Below are 15,850 nucleotides of genomic sequence, written 5' to 3'. Positions count from 1 at the left end.
GGTTCTTACTTGGGCAAATAGTACTAGTGTAGATGGGCAGAAAGGTTGGTGGGGATCTGAGGTCCTTGCTATGCTAAGCAACTCCAAGACTCTATGCTTGGACAATTGCAACAGAAAGATCTGAGAAGGTGTTTCCACTTGTGGGAGAATGTAAACTTGGGGCAGAATCTAAACTTGGGGCAATTGCTTAAAAACAAAACACTTTGCCTATTTAAGACTGAGATAAGGTAAAACCTCGATTTTAAGGGTCAAGAGTAATGTAATTTAGAGATATAGTAACAGTCCCTTTTGGACCGCAAGCCTGTGGCATCCAAATTCACCCATGTGATCAATTAACCTACAAATTACACACGCCTTTGGAATGTGGGAGGAAACCCATACAGACATGGAGCGAACATCCAAACTCCATTCAGGCAGAGCCAGATGGCTGGTTGTGCTAACCATTGCACTAACCTTGCCATCCTAATTTGAGGCTCTTTCAGAAAAGGCTGAAACAGAATCCCTGAGTAGTGGGTAGATACTTGATAAATGAGACGATGAAAAGTTACCATGAGTAGATGTCGCTGAGCTGAGAGTGTTCTTACGAAAAAGTCTCTTTTTAAATTTAGACAATTTAAATATACATACAGCATGGTAACAGGCCATTTCAGCCCATGGGCCTGTGTCGCCCAATTACACCAAATTAACCTACCACTGGTACGTTTTGAATGGTGGAAGGAAACCGGACCACCTGGAGGAAACTTATGTAGACGCGGGGAGAACTTACGAACTCCTTACAGTCAGCGCTGGATTCGAATCCTAGTTCCAATCGCTGGTGCTGTAACGGCATTGCAGTGACCGTTACGCTAACTGTGCTGCCCTTAATTGCTTCACCATGTACCAAAAACTGAATTCAGTTCACTCGGGTCATTGCGATGGGTCCTTGCTGTTGCCAAGTGATTACATTACTGGCCGAGCAGCTTTCCGACTTTTGGCTGTTCAGCCACTGGGAATTTCAGGCTTAACCTGCAGAAGATTTTCCTGTATTGCAGCATAAATCAAATGATACAATGACTGGACAAAATCCTTGCAAGATGAATTGCTGTCTCCCTTAGGGAGACATTTGGAAACAAACCTTTGCATCTTGCCTTCTCATAAAAAAAAATGGGCAGCACTGGACCACAAAGATTTTGCTTCCTTAACACTTTTGGCTCTTTTTTAAATGGATTTTGGGCTGCTGATCATCTTAAAGTTTTCCTATCACGTACCATTTTTTTAAAGATATAACCTATTTTTGTGATTTCCTGTTATATTGTTAACATGCTTCAAGCATTCAAAACTATGAAGTGCAACGAGTCAATGAAAATTCATTTTCTGCCTTCGCACTCGGACGTCTTCCCTGCTGATCTTGGTGCAGTCAGTGACGAAGGTGATGAAAGGTTTCACCAGGACATTGTAACCATGGAAAAGCAGTATCAGGGTAACTGGAATTCATCAATCCTGGCCAACTATTGTTGAACACTGACACAAGAGGCATCAGATCCTGACTACAAACTAAAATAAGCGACAAAACATTTTTAGGTCAGTTGAACTGACACAACGTGTTAGTATCATTATGTGAATAAATGTGCTAAATTCAATATAAAAGTTTATTTCATGTTTCTCCAACTTCCTACGTGATGCAGTAAATCTAAATTATCTTTGTGTTCAGCTTGAAGTTGTCTATCATAATCCTCAATTTATTTTCAGAAAGCAAACCTTTTGGAAAAAAAATTGTTGTCCAGTGTAATTGGAAAGAAAATGGTTGACGTGTCTGTAATGCATTACATCAACATAAATCTTTGTTGATAGGCTGGACTTAGTCTATATTTATGACACTTGGTGTGTTGACACTTGCAAGTGAATGAAAAGTCGGATAGGCTGGATCCTTTTTTTTTGGCTGGCATTGACTTGATAGGCCAATGACATCCTAGATCCAAAATTTCAACAATTAATTGGCTCCATGTGCTCTTTTCTATACTTCTCTGTACCATTAATCTGCTTTCAAAACCCAAGTTCCAAGTCTTCAATTGTTCCATACTTTGTCTTTCTCTGTAGCTACAATTCAGGATGCTTCATACAGGCCTTTTCAGCCTGGCAGTGTCCCCGACCCCATGGCCCTTCTGCACTGCATATTCACTCCTTCTGATCCGTGCCTGGCTCCTTTGCTCCTCCCCGCTCTCCCTCCATCATGATCGGATGAGAAAATGACTTTAAATTTCATAATCCCGAAAGCCAACGCACTCACTATTCAGTGTTCGATTCCAGTTGTCACGTGACTTTATTGTTCTTTTTTTCAAAGCGGTGTTGAAAGCATAGCGGGGCATTGTAAATGTTCTTTAGTTCAGTACTGGATCTACAATTTTAAAAGGCAATTTATGGAAGCTTTGCTTTTTTGAAAAAAAAATGAAATCATAAATATTTGGTCTTTCCCTTTTTTAACATCCTGGTCGCAATTGTCAGTCTCCTTCCAATGACAAGCAGGATAAAATAACCAAACTTTGTGCCCTTTGGATCCTGCTGATGGTAACAAGTAACATCCCATCACATTCCTGCTACACCACTCAATCCCTGTCAGTTAAATCAGGACACAGTGCATGGGTGCACTTGGGCAGCATTTCTGTGCTTTGACTACAATCACAGCATCTGCAGACTTCCACATTTCACCCTATTTACAGTATTAGGTTGCAAAGAATAAAGAAAATCTATTTAGTAACAAACAAGGGCAGCATTAGAGCACTATTGTGGGGTTCAGTCAGGAGCCTGATGGGTGCAGGGAGAAACTGTCTTTAAGCCTGCTGGTTTGTGCATTTGTTACTTTCCAACCTTCTCTCCAGTGAGAAGAGAGTGTGACTGGGGTTTGACAGGTCTTTCAGTGTGTTGGCTGCCTTAATATTCTGTGCCATAGGAAAGATATTTATTTCTCCCCGTGAACAATGATGCAATATACATCATGAAGCTACTGCCCAAGATGCAAAATATTACTTCAGGGGTTTGAGGCAGCTACTAACAATGATACCAAGCATTTATCTCAGAAATATCCAGGCTGAATATTGGATTTTTGCTCACATTAAGGACCAGGAATGCCACCTCCACTACACATCAATAACTCTGCAGTGGAGAGAGATGAGAGTACCAAGTTCCTTGAAGTTCACTGAACTTGTGACCTATTATAGACACACAACATCTCCTCACTCGTCAGGAAAGCCAAACAGTGGCTGCACTTCCTGAGAAGAATGAAGCGGTTGAGGCTATCGGCCACCATTAAGTCAACCTTCTAGTTCTATTAAGCATCCTGGCTGGCTGCATCATAGTGTGGTATGGTTGCTGCAGAGAAATGGATCAGAGGTCAATCCACTGCACCATAAGAGGGCAGAGAGGATCACTGGAGTCTCCCTCCCTCCAATCGATATGATCTACTGGGATTGTTGTCTGAAGAGGGCACACAAAATCATTCAAGACGTCTATCACTTCACACATAGCATCTTTCAGCTGATCCCGTCTGGAAAGAGATACAGGAGGAATAGAGCCAGCACCACCAGGCTGAGAAACGTGGGCAGTGAGGATGCTGAACGACCAAAGGAACGGCTCACACTAACCCTCCGAGACTCTCACATTCACAAAGCAACATTTATTTATTTATTTGTATAGATCAGTGGTTTTCAAACTTTTTCTTTCCACTCACATACCACCTTAAGTAATCCTGTATTAATCACGAAGCACCTATGGCATAAGGATTACTTAAGGTAGTATGTGAGTGGGAAGAAAAAATTTGAAAACCACTGGAATATATGAATACTTATCCTGCATGTGTATTGTCTGTCTGTATGTGCCTTATGTCTGGTTGTGCATCTGCGTGTTTTTGCACCGAGGACCAGAGAACACTACTTCATTAGATTGAATCTGATGACAATCAGTGGCCAAAGGTAGACGGGCATCAGGAGCTGGCATTTGGGCCTCTTTCATCCTTAGGTTTTGCAAAGACCGGTTCTGTATTTGGGGGGGGGGGGGTTCCCATTCTATTCCAGTACTTGTCCTGCTCCTCATTCTGAAATGACCAGGAAAAGTCATGCAACGGGGAGTCAAAAAATTCTTTAATTGTTCATTTGATGGGGTATAGTTCTCAAATTTTATCCTTGCACTCAGAACTAACATCATCATGGACATGTAATTGCATGGAGAATTGCTGTGAGGTTTTAACACAGGGCCCAACTGGTCTCTGCTTGAGTGTGAGTGAGCCTCTTCCCAGCATCCTTTGATGTACTTATTTTCACTTCCCCTGAAACTCTGTTATTCATTTCAGCCGCTCCACATGGTAGCAAATTCCAACAATTGATTAAGTGCATGTTTCTCCTGAATTCCCCATTGAGAAAAGATTGAGAGGAGCTGTGATAGAGACATGCGAGATCATGATTGGTTTAAATAAGGTAAATTGAGGGATGCCTATTTAGTGGAATGGCAGTCAATTTAGTCTATTAGTGGGTAGTTCAATTTCTAGGAAATAAAGCTTTAAGCGAAAGGTGTGAGAGAGATGTGAGAAAATGTTACTTTACTCAGACAATCAAGGTCTCAAGCTGATTACCTGTTAAGGTGGTGAAATTAGATCAGTCAGTGGCTTCTAAAAGAAATTGGATAAGCCCTTGGGAGAAAATAATTGAAGCCTACCAAGAAAGAGTATGGGGATGGGACAAATTGTTTTCTTACATGGAATTAGTATGGACTTGAATGGCTGACACTCCTGCTTTAGAACCATAGAAAACTACAGCACAGTTAACAGGCCGTTTGGCCCTCTAGTCTGTGCCAACCATCATCTCCCTAGTCCCACTGACCTGCCCCCATACCATAACCCTTCAATCCTCTTGCATCCATATATCTATCCAATTTGCTCTTAAAAAACACGATTGAGCCTGCATTCACTACATCAGATGGCAGCTCATTTCCACACTCCCACCACCCTCTGCGTGGAAAAACTTCCCCCTAATGTTCCCCCCAAATTTTTCCCCTTTCATCTTAAAACTATGACCTCTCGTATTTATTTCCCCCAATCTAAGTGGAAAAAGCCTTTTCTCATCCACTCTGTCTATACCAGTCATAATCTTGTAAACCTTGATCAAATCTCCCCTCATTGCTCAAAGGAATAAAATCCTAACCTGTTTAATCTTTCCCTGTAACTCAACCCCTGAGATCCCGCAACATTCTAGTAAGTCTTCTCTGCACTATTTCAATCTTATTGATATCCTTCTTGTAGTTGGGTGCCAAGAGTTGCACACAATTTTCCAAATTTGGCCTTACCAATGTCTTCAACATAACATCCCAACTCCTATACTCAATACTTTGATTTATAAAAGACACCAAAAGCTTTCTTTACAACCCTGTCAACATGCAACACCATCTTCCGGGAACAATGTGTCTGCACTCCTAGATCCCTCTGATCCTCTGCACTTTGTTTTGTAAAATTATATAATTCTATTGTAGTTTTGGATCCACCCTCAAGTTTGAATATATTTCTATATTTATTTTTTCCATCTGTGCTCTTAGTTTTGAAGACCTCACCTCTCAAAGAATTCTCAAGAACTCACCCTGTCTCCAGCTGCAATAACTTATTCATGTCAGCATCTTGCAGAATTCTCTGTCCGCTGATTGGTGGGATAATTGAAATAAGTTGGATTTTATTATCCCCCCCACCCCACCCCCAACACATCTGTGAATTTTGGAAGATGTTGTCTTTTTCAGAGAGATAGTCACATGTCCCTCCACCCCACTCCCCCCTCCCCCCACAAATCCCAAAGGATCTGAGCAAAATATGGAATACTTAACAGAACGGTTGGCATGATGCAATTACAAGGCCAGGGGTTGAATCCGCTGCTGTCTGTAAGGGTTAATACATTCTCCCCGTGCCTGCATTGATTTCCTCTGGGTGCTCCGGTTTCTACCACATTCCAAAGACATTTGGGGTATGTAGGTTAATTGGTCACATGGGCGTAATTGGGCCGTGTAACCATACCATATCTCTATATTAAAAGGACGCATCAGGTTCTTTCTGAAAGGAAACACTGAAGATATTTAATGGAACCCAATGACATCGAACATGCTTTGCTGCCAAGCCAAGTTTTTTGGGGAAAAAACGATGCCCCATTAGTGTTATGTGGTTTATAGATTACAAACTTGCTGGAATTTTATTAATTGGTAGTTAAAAGAAAGTGGACAAAATATTATTCAGCTGACTTACCATGCTACACAATTTTACTTTGAGAAAGCAGAGATCAATGGAGATGGATAATCTTCCACCATTTCATGGGGCATTTGTAAAATTAAAAATAACAACAGGCACCGTTGTAAAATAAAAAGCTCAGCAGGTGGGGCAGTATCTGTGGAAGAAGAAGAAGAAGGAGTGGTATTTCAGCTTGAAGATGCTCCATCAGAAACTGTTTGACCTTCCACAGATGCTGCCCCACCTACTGAGTCTTTTCTGGTTTTATTTCAGTTTTCTGGCATCTGCAGTTGTTTTTTTTTAAATTATTTTCACAGTCCAAAACCTGGACTGAAGTTAGGGAAAGTGCCTGCACTGAAACAACAGTAATTCTACAAATCTCTGATGAGTCCAAACTTAGTTCAGTTCTGGTCACCTCATTACAGGAGGATGTGGAAGTTATGGAGAAAGTGCAGGGAAGATTTATCAGGATGTTGCCTGGTTTGGAAAATAAGACTCATTTGTCAAGATTAGCAGAACTGAGACTTTTCTCTTTGGAGAGAAAGATGAGAGGTGACTTAAGAGAGGTCTACAAGATTCTGAGAGGTTAAGACAAGGTGGACAGCCAGTGCCTTTTCCCAGGGTAGGAATAGCAAACACCAGAGGACATGTGTACAAAATGAAGGCAACAAAGTTTAGGGGAAACATCAGGGGTAAGTTTTTTATACAGAGAGTTGTAGATGCCTGAAATGCCCTTGCCAGGGGTGATGGTGGAAGCTGGAACAATGGGGCATTTAAGAGCTTCTTGGACTGACACATGGATGAAATGAAAATAGAATGTTATGAGATAGGGAGGGTTTAGTATTTTTTTGGTAGGAATATGTAGGTTGGCACAACATCGAGGGACGAACGGCTTTGACTGTGCTGTAATGTTCTATCTTCTGTTTGAAACATTCTTTATTTGACCATTTATTAATTTATAATCTGAGATTGATAGGTTATTTCTTAACTGAAGGAAATAAATCAAAGGTGAGCTAAGTCATGATAAATGAATATGGGAATGACATGAGGGGTTAAATGAATAATTTCCCTATGGCCTACGAAATATGCACAGTTGTGTCTCAGGGACTTTGCTCAAAGTTGATATTCGAGCTATAGATTAGTAATTCTAAATGCTGACATTTTCAAATGATCTGTGCATCAAAGGAACCACATCTTTGTAAAAGCCCTGTCCAATTTTATGGGATAAATGTGTTAAATCAGAAAACAGAAGGGATCAAACTGCCAATCTCCCTGACCCCAGTTGTTTACCCCTGGTATCCGGCACCTATGGGGATTGGCAGATGCCGGATAAGTGAACTTTCCATTTGCTTGAGATTGTATGTTGCGTGGATTGGCGAACTAATGGTGAGGTGGGCCAATTTTAAACCTGTATTTTTTACCTATTTATTTTCTGAGATTGTTTTTGCATGATGCTTGAGGCTGCTGGTTACTTGAATTCTGGTAACGGGGGTTTGACTGACCCTTTGTTTCATTGCTCCCTGATGCAATGGTTGCACATTGAGACCTTCAGTTTTGTTGATTACTTTCATTTGAGAGACATTGGAAATGATCTCTTCCTTACTCACCTGAACGTCATACAGGAGTGTGGCAGAGAAACAGGCTACTGGTTAGTTTAGCGGTTAGTGCAATGCTATTACAGCAACCCAGGTTCGAATCCATCACTGACTGTAAGGAGTTTGTACGTTCTCCCTTGCCTGCCTGGGTTTCCTCCCACCCTTCAAAACAGTGAAATTTTGGGGTATTTGAGCAACATGGGATCTTGGGCCAGAAGGACCTGTTACCGTGCTAAATGTCTAAATTAAAAAATTATTAAATTTAGGCCCATCACGCACATGCTGACCAGTGGGCATCCTTGACCCCTTTTCCCAACACGTGGGCTACTGCCTTCCATGGTTGAGTGATTCAAATACTAAAGCCTATATACTGTCAGCTACCCAACTTCAACCACTCTGGAAAGAGCATTCATCGTAAATGAAGGGGATCTCATTGACCTACTAAACATTAAAAGGCCTGCCCTAATGTGGTCATGGAAGAGATGTTTTCAGTAGCGGGAGAGCCTAGGACCAGAGGGCATGGCCTCAGAATAAAAAGACGTCCCCTTGAGGACAGAGAGGAAGAGAAAGTTTTTCAGCCAGAATGTGGTGAATGTGGAATTTGTTGCCACAGACGGCTGCAGAGACCATGCCATTGGTAGATTTAAAGCGGAGGTTGATAAATTCTTCATTAGTAAGAGTATCAAGGGTTGTGGGTGAAGGCAAGGGAATGAGAAAAGTAAACTGGCTATGATTGAATGGTGGAGCATACTCAATGGGCTGAATGGTCTAATTCTTCTACAACGTGGTCACCACACTTTGGTTGAAGAAGGTTCCCCTTATATTAGCTCTAACTTTATCCTGATCCCATGCTTTCTGGATTCGTTTATTTTTGACATGGGGAAAGTTTCCTGCAGTCTTCTCCTCATATCCTATACACCCCACTCCTGCCATAATTTTATGTGCCTCAATCATGGTCTCTCTTAACCAATTCAGCTCAGCTCCATGGTGAAGAGTCCTTCCACATAACTGAAATATTCCACCCCAGGGAATATTTTGGTGAATTTTTCTCTGTGTCCGCTATTGTTTTTTTCCATGCAATATTGCATGAAGTACTCTATTTGAGGCCTGACTGAAATTTTATAAATTTGGAGTATTTCCTCCCTGCAGTTGCATTCAATACCTCAAAGAACGAAGGCCAATATCCTCTATGTCTCCTGAACTATGTTATCTACTTGCATTGCCACTTTCAAGGATCTTTGGGCTTGTACTCCAGGGTCCCGCTGTTCATTAGTGCTCCCTAAGGCTCAGCCATTTATGTCCGAGCCTCATTAGTACACCCAAAAATGTATTGCCTGCATTTATCTGGATTAAACTTCATCTGCCATTTATCTGCCCTGTCGATATCATTCTGTCACTTAAGATGAGCCTGTGTGACAGCCGTTCTCAACCTTTTTTTGGCTATGGCCCCCTTAGAACTCTGCTCAAGTTTATGGGCTGCCTTTCCTGTGAAGCAGTCAAGCTTAGTTTTAAAAAAAATTAATCGTAGACCACAGTAACCGGCCCTTTGGTGCCATGAACCCATGCTGCCCAATCAACCTAAGTTTTTAAAGGGTGGGAGGAATCCAGAGCATCCGGAGGAAACCCATGCAGACAATGGGAGAAAATCCTTACAGACAGCACTGGATTTGAACCCAAGTTGCTCGTGATATAATGGCGTTGCGCTAACTGCTATGCTAACTGTGCTACTGTCACAGTCGTGTACTTACCTTCGTCAGGAGTAGGAGTGTGAGAGACAGGATCACCCGTGTGGCGGTGAGCCAATGAGAAGGTCAGAGGAGTTTAGCTGGGTGGTGTTTGGGGAGCTGAAGAATGTCCAGTGAATAATAAAAATGATATGCTGAAAGGAACTAGTGGGTTTATTCCTTATTTGTTTGTAAGCTGTGGTGAATTAGTGCTGTTATCCTGCCCTATGGAAGCAATGGAAGCACTTCTGTAACCCCCCCCCCCCCCCTCCCGTACTTCTCTTCTACTGATTACATTAAAAATATTTTATGATTTCAGTCTGTGGCCCCTAATAAATGTTCTCTGCCCCCCAAGGGGAGACCATACATCCCCCGTTGAGAATGGCTGTTCTTTGCTTTCCATGACTCCGCCAATCCTGTTATCTGCAAATGTACTCATCCTGCAACCTACATCCACATCAAAATCATTCTCGTGAATTGCAAACAGCAAAGGTTCCAGCACCGATCCCTGTGAGACACCATGCCCTGTAGGCATCCAACTATTAAAACAGCCCTCTACCATCACCTCTTGTCTCCTGCTAAACACAATCTGCTGGAGGAACGTAGTAGGCTGAGCAGTCTCAATGGGAGCAACTTGGTAACAAATAAATAAACTGGAAAAGCGTTGGTTTGCTCATGCTTTTGAACATTATAAGACCATAAGGGCAGAAATAGACCATTCAGCCCATCAAGTCTGGCCCACTATTTAATCATGAGCTGATCCATTTCCTCACTCAGCCGCACTCCCCGGCCTTCTCCCCATAACCTTTGGTGCCCTGGCTAATCAAGAACCTATCAATCACTGCCATAAATACACTCCATGACAGGCTGTGGCAACAAATTCCACAGATTCCCAACTCTCTGTTCTAAATGGGTGCTGTTCAATCCTGAAGTTGTGCCCTCTTGTCCTAGACTCCCCCACCATGGGAAACAACCTTTCTACATCTATTCTGTACATGCCTTTCAACATTTGAAATGTTTCAATGTGGGCTCCTCCCCCTCATTCTCCTAAATTCCAACAAGCACAGGCCAAGAGCTGTCAAACATTCTGCTGATGTCCATAGAGTGTATTGCGTCATAAAGTTACATGGGAGCCCATTTTGTCTGAGTCTTATGTTACAATGTTAGTTTCCATATTTTTTTTTGAACCGACAGTAGAGGAAGTTCTAGGGAAGACGAATTTTAGTGACAAAGTCAGAATGGTTAATTCTCCTTGGTACAAAGAAGGTTAAGAGAGGACTTGACTGAATTTTGCTGGTTTATGTAAGGTAAATATTCCATTTGTGAATATTCAAAAGGCCACGTATTTAAAAATTATGACTGAAGATAACAGGTAGTAATAATGATTTGGAATTTACTGCCTGGAGTGGTAGTGGAAACAAAATCAATCAGGAGCTTCAATAAGGAAATGGATAGGCACTTCTTGAGTGAAGATGATTTTTAATGCTTCAGGGAGAAGCCAAAGAAATGGATTGGCCAGAAGGCACTATTAGGAGCTGGGATATTGACTATTGAAACATCACTTATTTTCTTGCATTAAGTGCAACTGTGAATATTTATTTACCTCTTCTTTTATATTTATGATATATTTTTCTGTCATGACATATTGTGTTAATTTAATTTTCACTGTTGTATAGAGTGTATCTTATGTAGCTACGTGGCTGCAGCAAGTAAGATTGTTGCCACACCTGTACATTGTACATATGTTTATGGCATTACACTCTCATAAGCTTCATCACTTACTAAATGAGCTGTATAAATCTGTGCTCCATCTATTCTATGATGTTACAATTCCATGAATGTGCTCAAAGACAAAGAAAAAATTACATTCATAAATCACCTTTGACAACCCGTAGATTGATCTAAAAGCCAATGTGTAATGACTTTTGCGATATAGAAAATATTTCAGTCAGTTGGTCTACAATTAGGTTCTAGAATCAGAACTAATTTAAATGGCCATTTAATCTGATTTTCTTTTTGGTGGACATGGCTCAGGTCTTAATGTTGGTCTGGATCCTGTGAGAGTTCTGCTTCTCTTCACATAATGCTATGAGCCCTTTTGTTGCCATCTGAGGGAATAGAGAGAGAGAGCTAAGAAGCACGAGAGACTACAGATGCTGAAATCTGAAGCAAAATCTGATGGAGGAACTCAATGGGTCTGTGGAGGCAAAGGGAGACCCACCCAGATTTAGTTATTGGGCGTTAAGGAGAGAAGGATGTTGATAGCACCTAGTGTTTCAATTCTTATGGAAATTATGAAGTGTTAAAAGGAAAATAAACACTCAACAATTTAAATATCTGAAGTTCTGGACAAATTTTAATTGATATCTTTGCAGTGATATTGGCTTAGGAATATGATACATTTTCATTTATTAGCACTTTCAACGTGGGAGATCTGGCTACAGAATCATTACTTTGAGTGTAATTAATTTGAGTCGAAAAAATGACTGGAGTTTCATTTTGGATAACAAAGGAGTGATTAATATGGTCCTCTGGTGCCATGGGTGTTATGTATTTGGGGAAGATCAAAATCACTTGTGGGAGGTATCTTAGCTTAAAGATGCCAGATTATTCCTCAGCCACAAACAAAACTTGATGAATGAAAATTGCTGTTTTCCCTTGAGTTTCTTTCCCATTAAACTCAGGATTTTAATTCTCACCTGCAGCAGCGAGTGAATGCATGTAGAAACAATTCAACCAATCACAAGCTTTCTTAAACCGACTACTGTTAAATTGCACACACGTCCCTGAATTGTGTCAATCCAACAATATTTTTAAAAGAATAAAGCAATTGTTACTTTAACAATACTTTATTTTAAAAGTTCATGGCATTACCATTGAACAGAACAAAGCCAATTTTATTGCAACGTTGCAAACAACATTTAAAACCCTAAAATGTGCCAGGGTACCAAATACCATAAAGGGGATAAGAATAGAATATTCTGGAAACACTCAGTGGGTCAAGCAGCATTGGTGGAAAGAGAACCACAGATTAGAAGAGGAAGTGTTTGAATTGGGCACAAATATACATTTAAAAGGCATTCAGACAAGATAGGCAAGGTTCAGACATTTGCGAACAAATGGGATTATCTTGGTGGGCAGGGACAAGTTCATCGGCAGGAGCTACAGTTGGGTGCAACCAGGTCAAATGGGTTAATGGGCAGCTTGAGGCTGACGATACTTCCTTGTGTTATGTATTGTTAATAGGAAGGCAGGACGTGCCCAGCAAACCAGTTGGTGTTAATGGAGAGAGAAAAACTCAAACAGATGGATAAAGTAGAACAAAGAGTCTAAGGGTCAAGAAGGCAGACAAAAGCATAGATAACCCCCATCACCCTGGTCACAATCTCTTCATGCTGCTACCTTCAGGCAGAAGGTAGAGAAGCTTCTAGTCCATCCAACACATTTAGATTCAAGAACAGTTTCTTTCCAACAGGTATCAGGCTCTTGAATCTTGTAACACTAAATATGGGTTGCTCCAACAACACAAAAAGTATTGTATTCACTATTGTAACATTACTTTTAGTCCACTGTGTTAGCTGTGAATAATTATCTGTCTAACTTTTGTCTATCTAATCCATCCATCCACTCCCCTACCTACCTATCTACCTATCTATCTGTCTGTCTAATCCATCCATCCACTCCCCTACCTACCTATCTACCTATCTATCTGTCTGTCTAATCCATCCATCCACTCCCCTACCTACCAATCTACCTATCTATGTCTATCTGTCTGTCTAATCCATCCATCCATCCATCCACTCCCCTACCTACCTATCTACCTATCTATCTGTCTGTCTAATCCATCCATCCACTCCCCTACCTACCAATCTACCTATCTATGTCTATCTGTCTGTCTAATCCATCCATCCATCCATCCACTCCCCTACCTACCTACCTACCTATGTATCTACCTAGTATCTAGGTACATACCTATATATCTTTTATATTTATTATCACTTTCAATTTAATTTAACATGCTATTTTGTTTATGGTGCCTGATTGTAAGAATTCTGTTATATATGTGCATTGTACTATGTATATGAGGCGTCAAACCGTGCATCTTGGCGCCTCACAGTTTGGCGGGCAGCAGCCTCCTTTGAAGAAGACCGCAGAGCCCACCTCACTGACAAAAGGCAAAGGAGGAAAAACCCAACACCCAACCCCAACCAACCAATTTTCCCTTGCAACCGCTGCAATCGTGTCTGCCTGTCCCGCATCGGACTGGTCAGCCACAAACGAGCCTGCAGCTGACGTGGACTTTTTACCCCCTCCATAAATCTTCGTCCGCGAAGCCAAGCCAAAGAAACTATGTATATGACAATACACATTATCATTAGCTTATTCAAAACAATAGGTTTTAAAGAACATTTGGAAGAAGGAGAGAGAGGTAGAGCCTAATGAGTTTGGAAGCAGGAACTTCACAAATTCGGGTTCAGCTGTAATCATAATCAAGAGCAGTGAAATTACAAGAGGGAAATGGAGACACACGAGACCAAGATGCAGGAATCTGAAGCAAGAAGCAATCTGCTGGAGGGAGTAAGTGGGTCTAGCAGCATCAGTGGGAGGAAAAGCATGGTCAATACTTTGAGTCTGAAGCCTTCATCAATGTCTTGACCTGAAACATCGACTCTTCTTGCTCTTCCACTGATGCCGCTTGACCTGCTGAATTCCTCCAGCAGGTTGTGTTTTTTTGGATTTAAAACTAGAAAAGATATCTCAGAAGCTGGAAAGTGGTCACAGAGAGAGGAAAGGGCAAGATACCCAGGGAAGACATGGGTGCGAATATTAAAACAAAGTTGTATATGCACTTATTCCTATTGCTGAATAATCTATTAATCAATTAATTGTTATTATCGATTAAATGAACTGTATACAATAATCTCTCTTTTTGTTTTGAAGGATGGTTAAAGGGACACTGATCTTTATCATATGTATGATAACCCTTTGGGGAAAATTGATATCAGCTGCAAATCCTCATAAAGGTATGGAATATTTTCAATTGTCAACTTTCTTTGATTTCAGCTATTTTGCTTGCTTGTGCACTCTAGGTTCACCAACAGATATTTGAGAAAGAAAGAAAATAGTTCAGTTTGTTTTTGATAATATTGAAGTACATTAGGCCTTTAATTTCTCTATCTATTGAAGCCCAATGGAATCTTGATTGTGTCAAGGTGTAATTGTTTCAGTCATACCAACAAATTGGTTCCTTCTGTAATCTTCAGCCCAAGCAATAAGAATGTGCAAAGAAGTCGACAATAAACTATCTATATAGTCTCACATCTGCAAGTTGTAGAACAATGCAGCACAGTACAGGCCTTTCAGCCCTCAATGTTGTACTGACCCATATATTCCTTCCTGAAAAAAAATGAAACCCTCCCTACCCCATAACCCTTTATTTTTCTTTCATCCATGTGTCTGTCTAAGTGTTTCAGCCTCCACCACCATCACTGGCAAGGCATTCCAGCACACAGAGCTCTCTGTATATAAAAAAAAACACCCCTTATTTCTCCCCTAAACTTTCCTCCCTTAACTTTGTATTCTCTGGTGTTTGCTGATCCTGCTCAAGGAAACAGGTGCTGGCTGCCCACCCTATCTATGCCTCTCATAATCTCGTAGACCACTATCAAGTCTCCTCTCATCCTTCTGTGCTCTAAAAAGTTAAGTCCCAATCTAGGCAATGACCTGGTAAATCTCCTCTGCACCATCTCCATAGCTTCCTATAATGAGGTGACTAGAACTGAACACAATATTCTAAGCGTGGTCTCACCAGAGATTTGTAGAGTTGCAACATGACCTCTCTACTCCTGAATTCAATCCCCCTATTAATGAATCCCAGAATCCCTTTGGCCTTCTTAACTATCCTATCAACCTATGTGGTGACCTTGAGGGATGTATGCATTTGTACCCCAAGGTTCCTCTGTTCATCCACACTCTTAAGTAACCGACCATTAACCATGTACTCAGCCTTCTGGTTTGTCGTTCCAAAATGCTTCATCTCACACTTATCCAGATTGAAATCCATCTGCTGTGCTTTTCTGCCCAACTCTGCATCCTGTCTATATCCTCTTGTAACCTTTGACAACCTTCAGCTCCATCCACAACTTCTCCAACGTTTGTGTCATTCGCAAACTTGCTGACCCATCTTTCTGCCTCTTCATATAGGTCATTTATATAAAAATCACGAAGAGCAGGGGGTCCCAGAACAGATCCCTAATGGGAATCTATATAGAAAGATTTTATTTTAAGTTGCATTTGTTGGT

General features: G+C 41.1%; 1 protein-coding gene across 9 annotated transcripts in view; it reads left to right on the top strand.

The window, feature by feature from the left end:
- LOC138746189 (chemokine-like protein TAFA-2) overlaps nt 1-15,850 on the top strand; it is a 266,704-nt gene that overhangs the window by 161,328 nt on the left and 89,526 nt on the right. For all 9 annotated transcript variants that reach the window (XR_011346783.1, XR_011346780.1, XR_011346781.1 and 6 more), the window contains one exon: nt 14,490-14,572. Coding sequence is in view for 1 of the 9 variants with exons in the window: in XM_069904188.1 (XP_069760289.1) it covers nt 14,491-14,572 (82 nt within the window). In the remaining 8 variants the exon portion in view is untranslated. The remainder of the gene's footprint in view (nt 1-14,489; nt 14,573-15,850) is intronic.

Source organism: Narcine bancroftii, chromosome 11, assembly GCF_036971445.1.
Source record: "Narcine bancroftii isolate sNarBan1 chromosome 11, sNarBan1.hap1, whole genome shotgun sequence".
Lineage (NCBI taxonomy): Eukaryota > Metazoa > Chordata > Chondrichthyes > Torpediniformes > Narcinidae > Narcine > Narcine bancroftii.
This window is presented reverse-complemented; position numbering and strand designations above follow the sequence as displayed.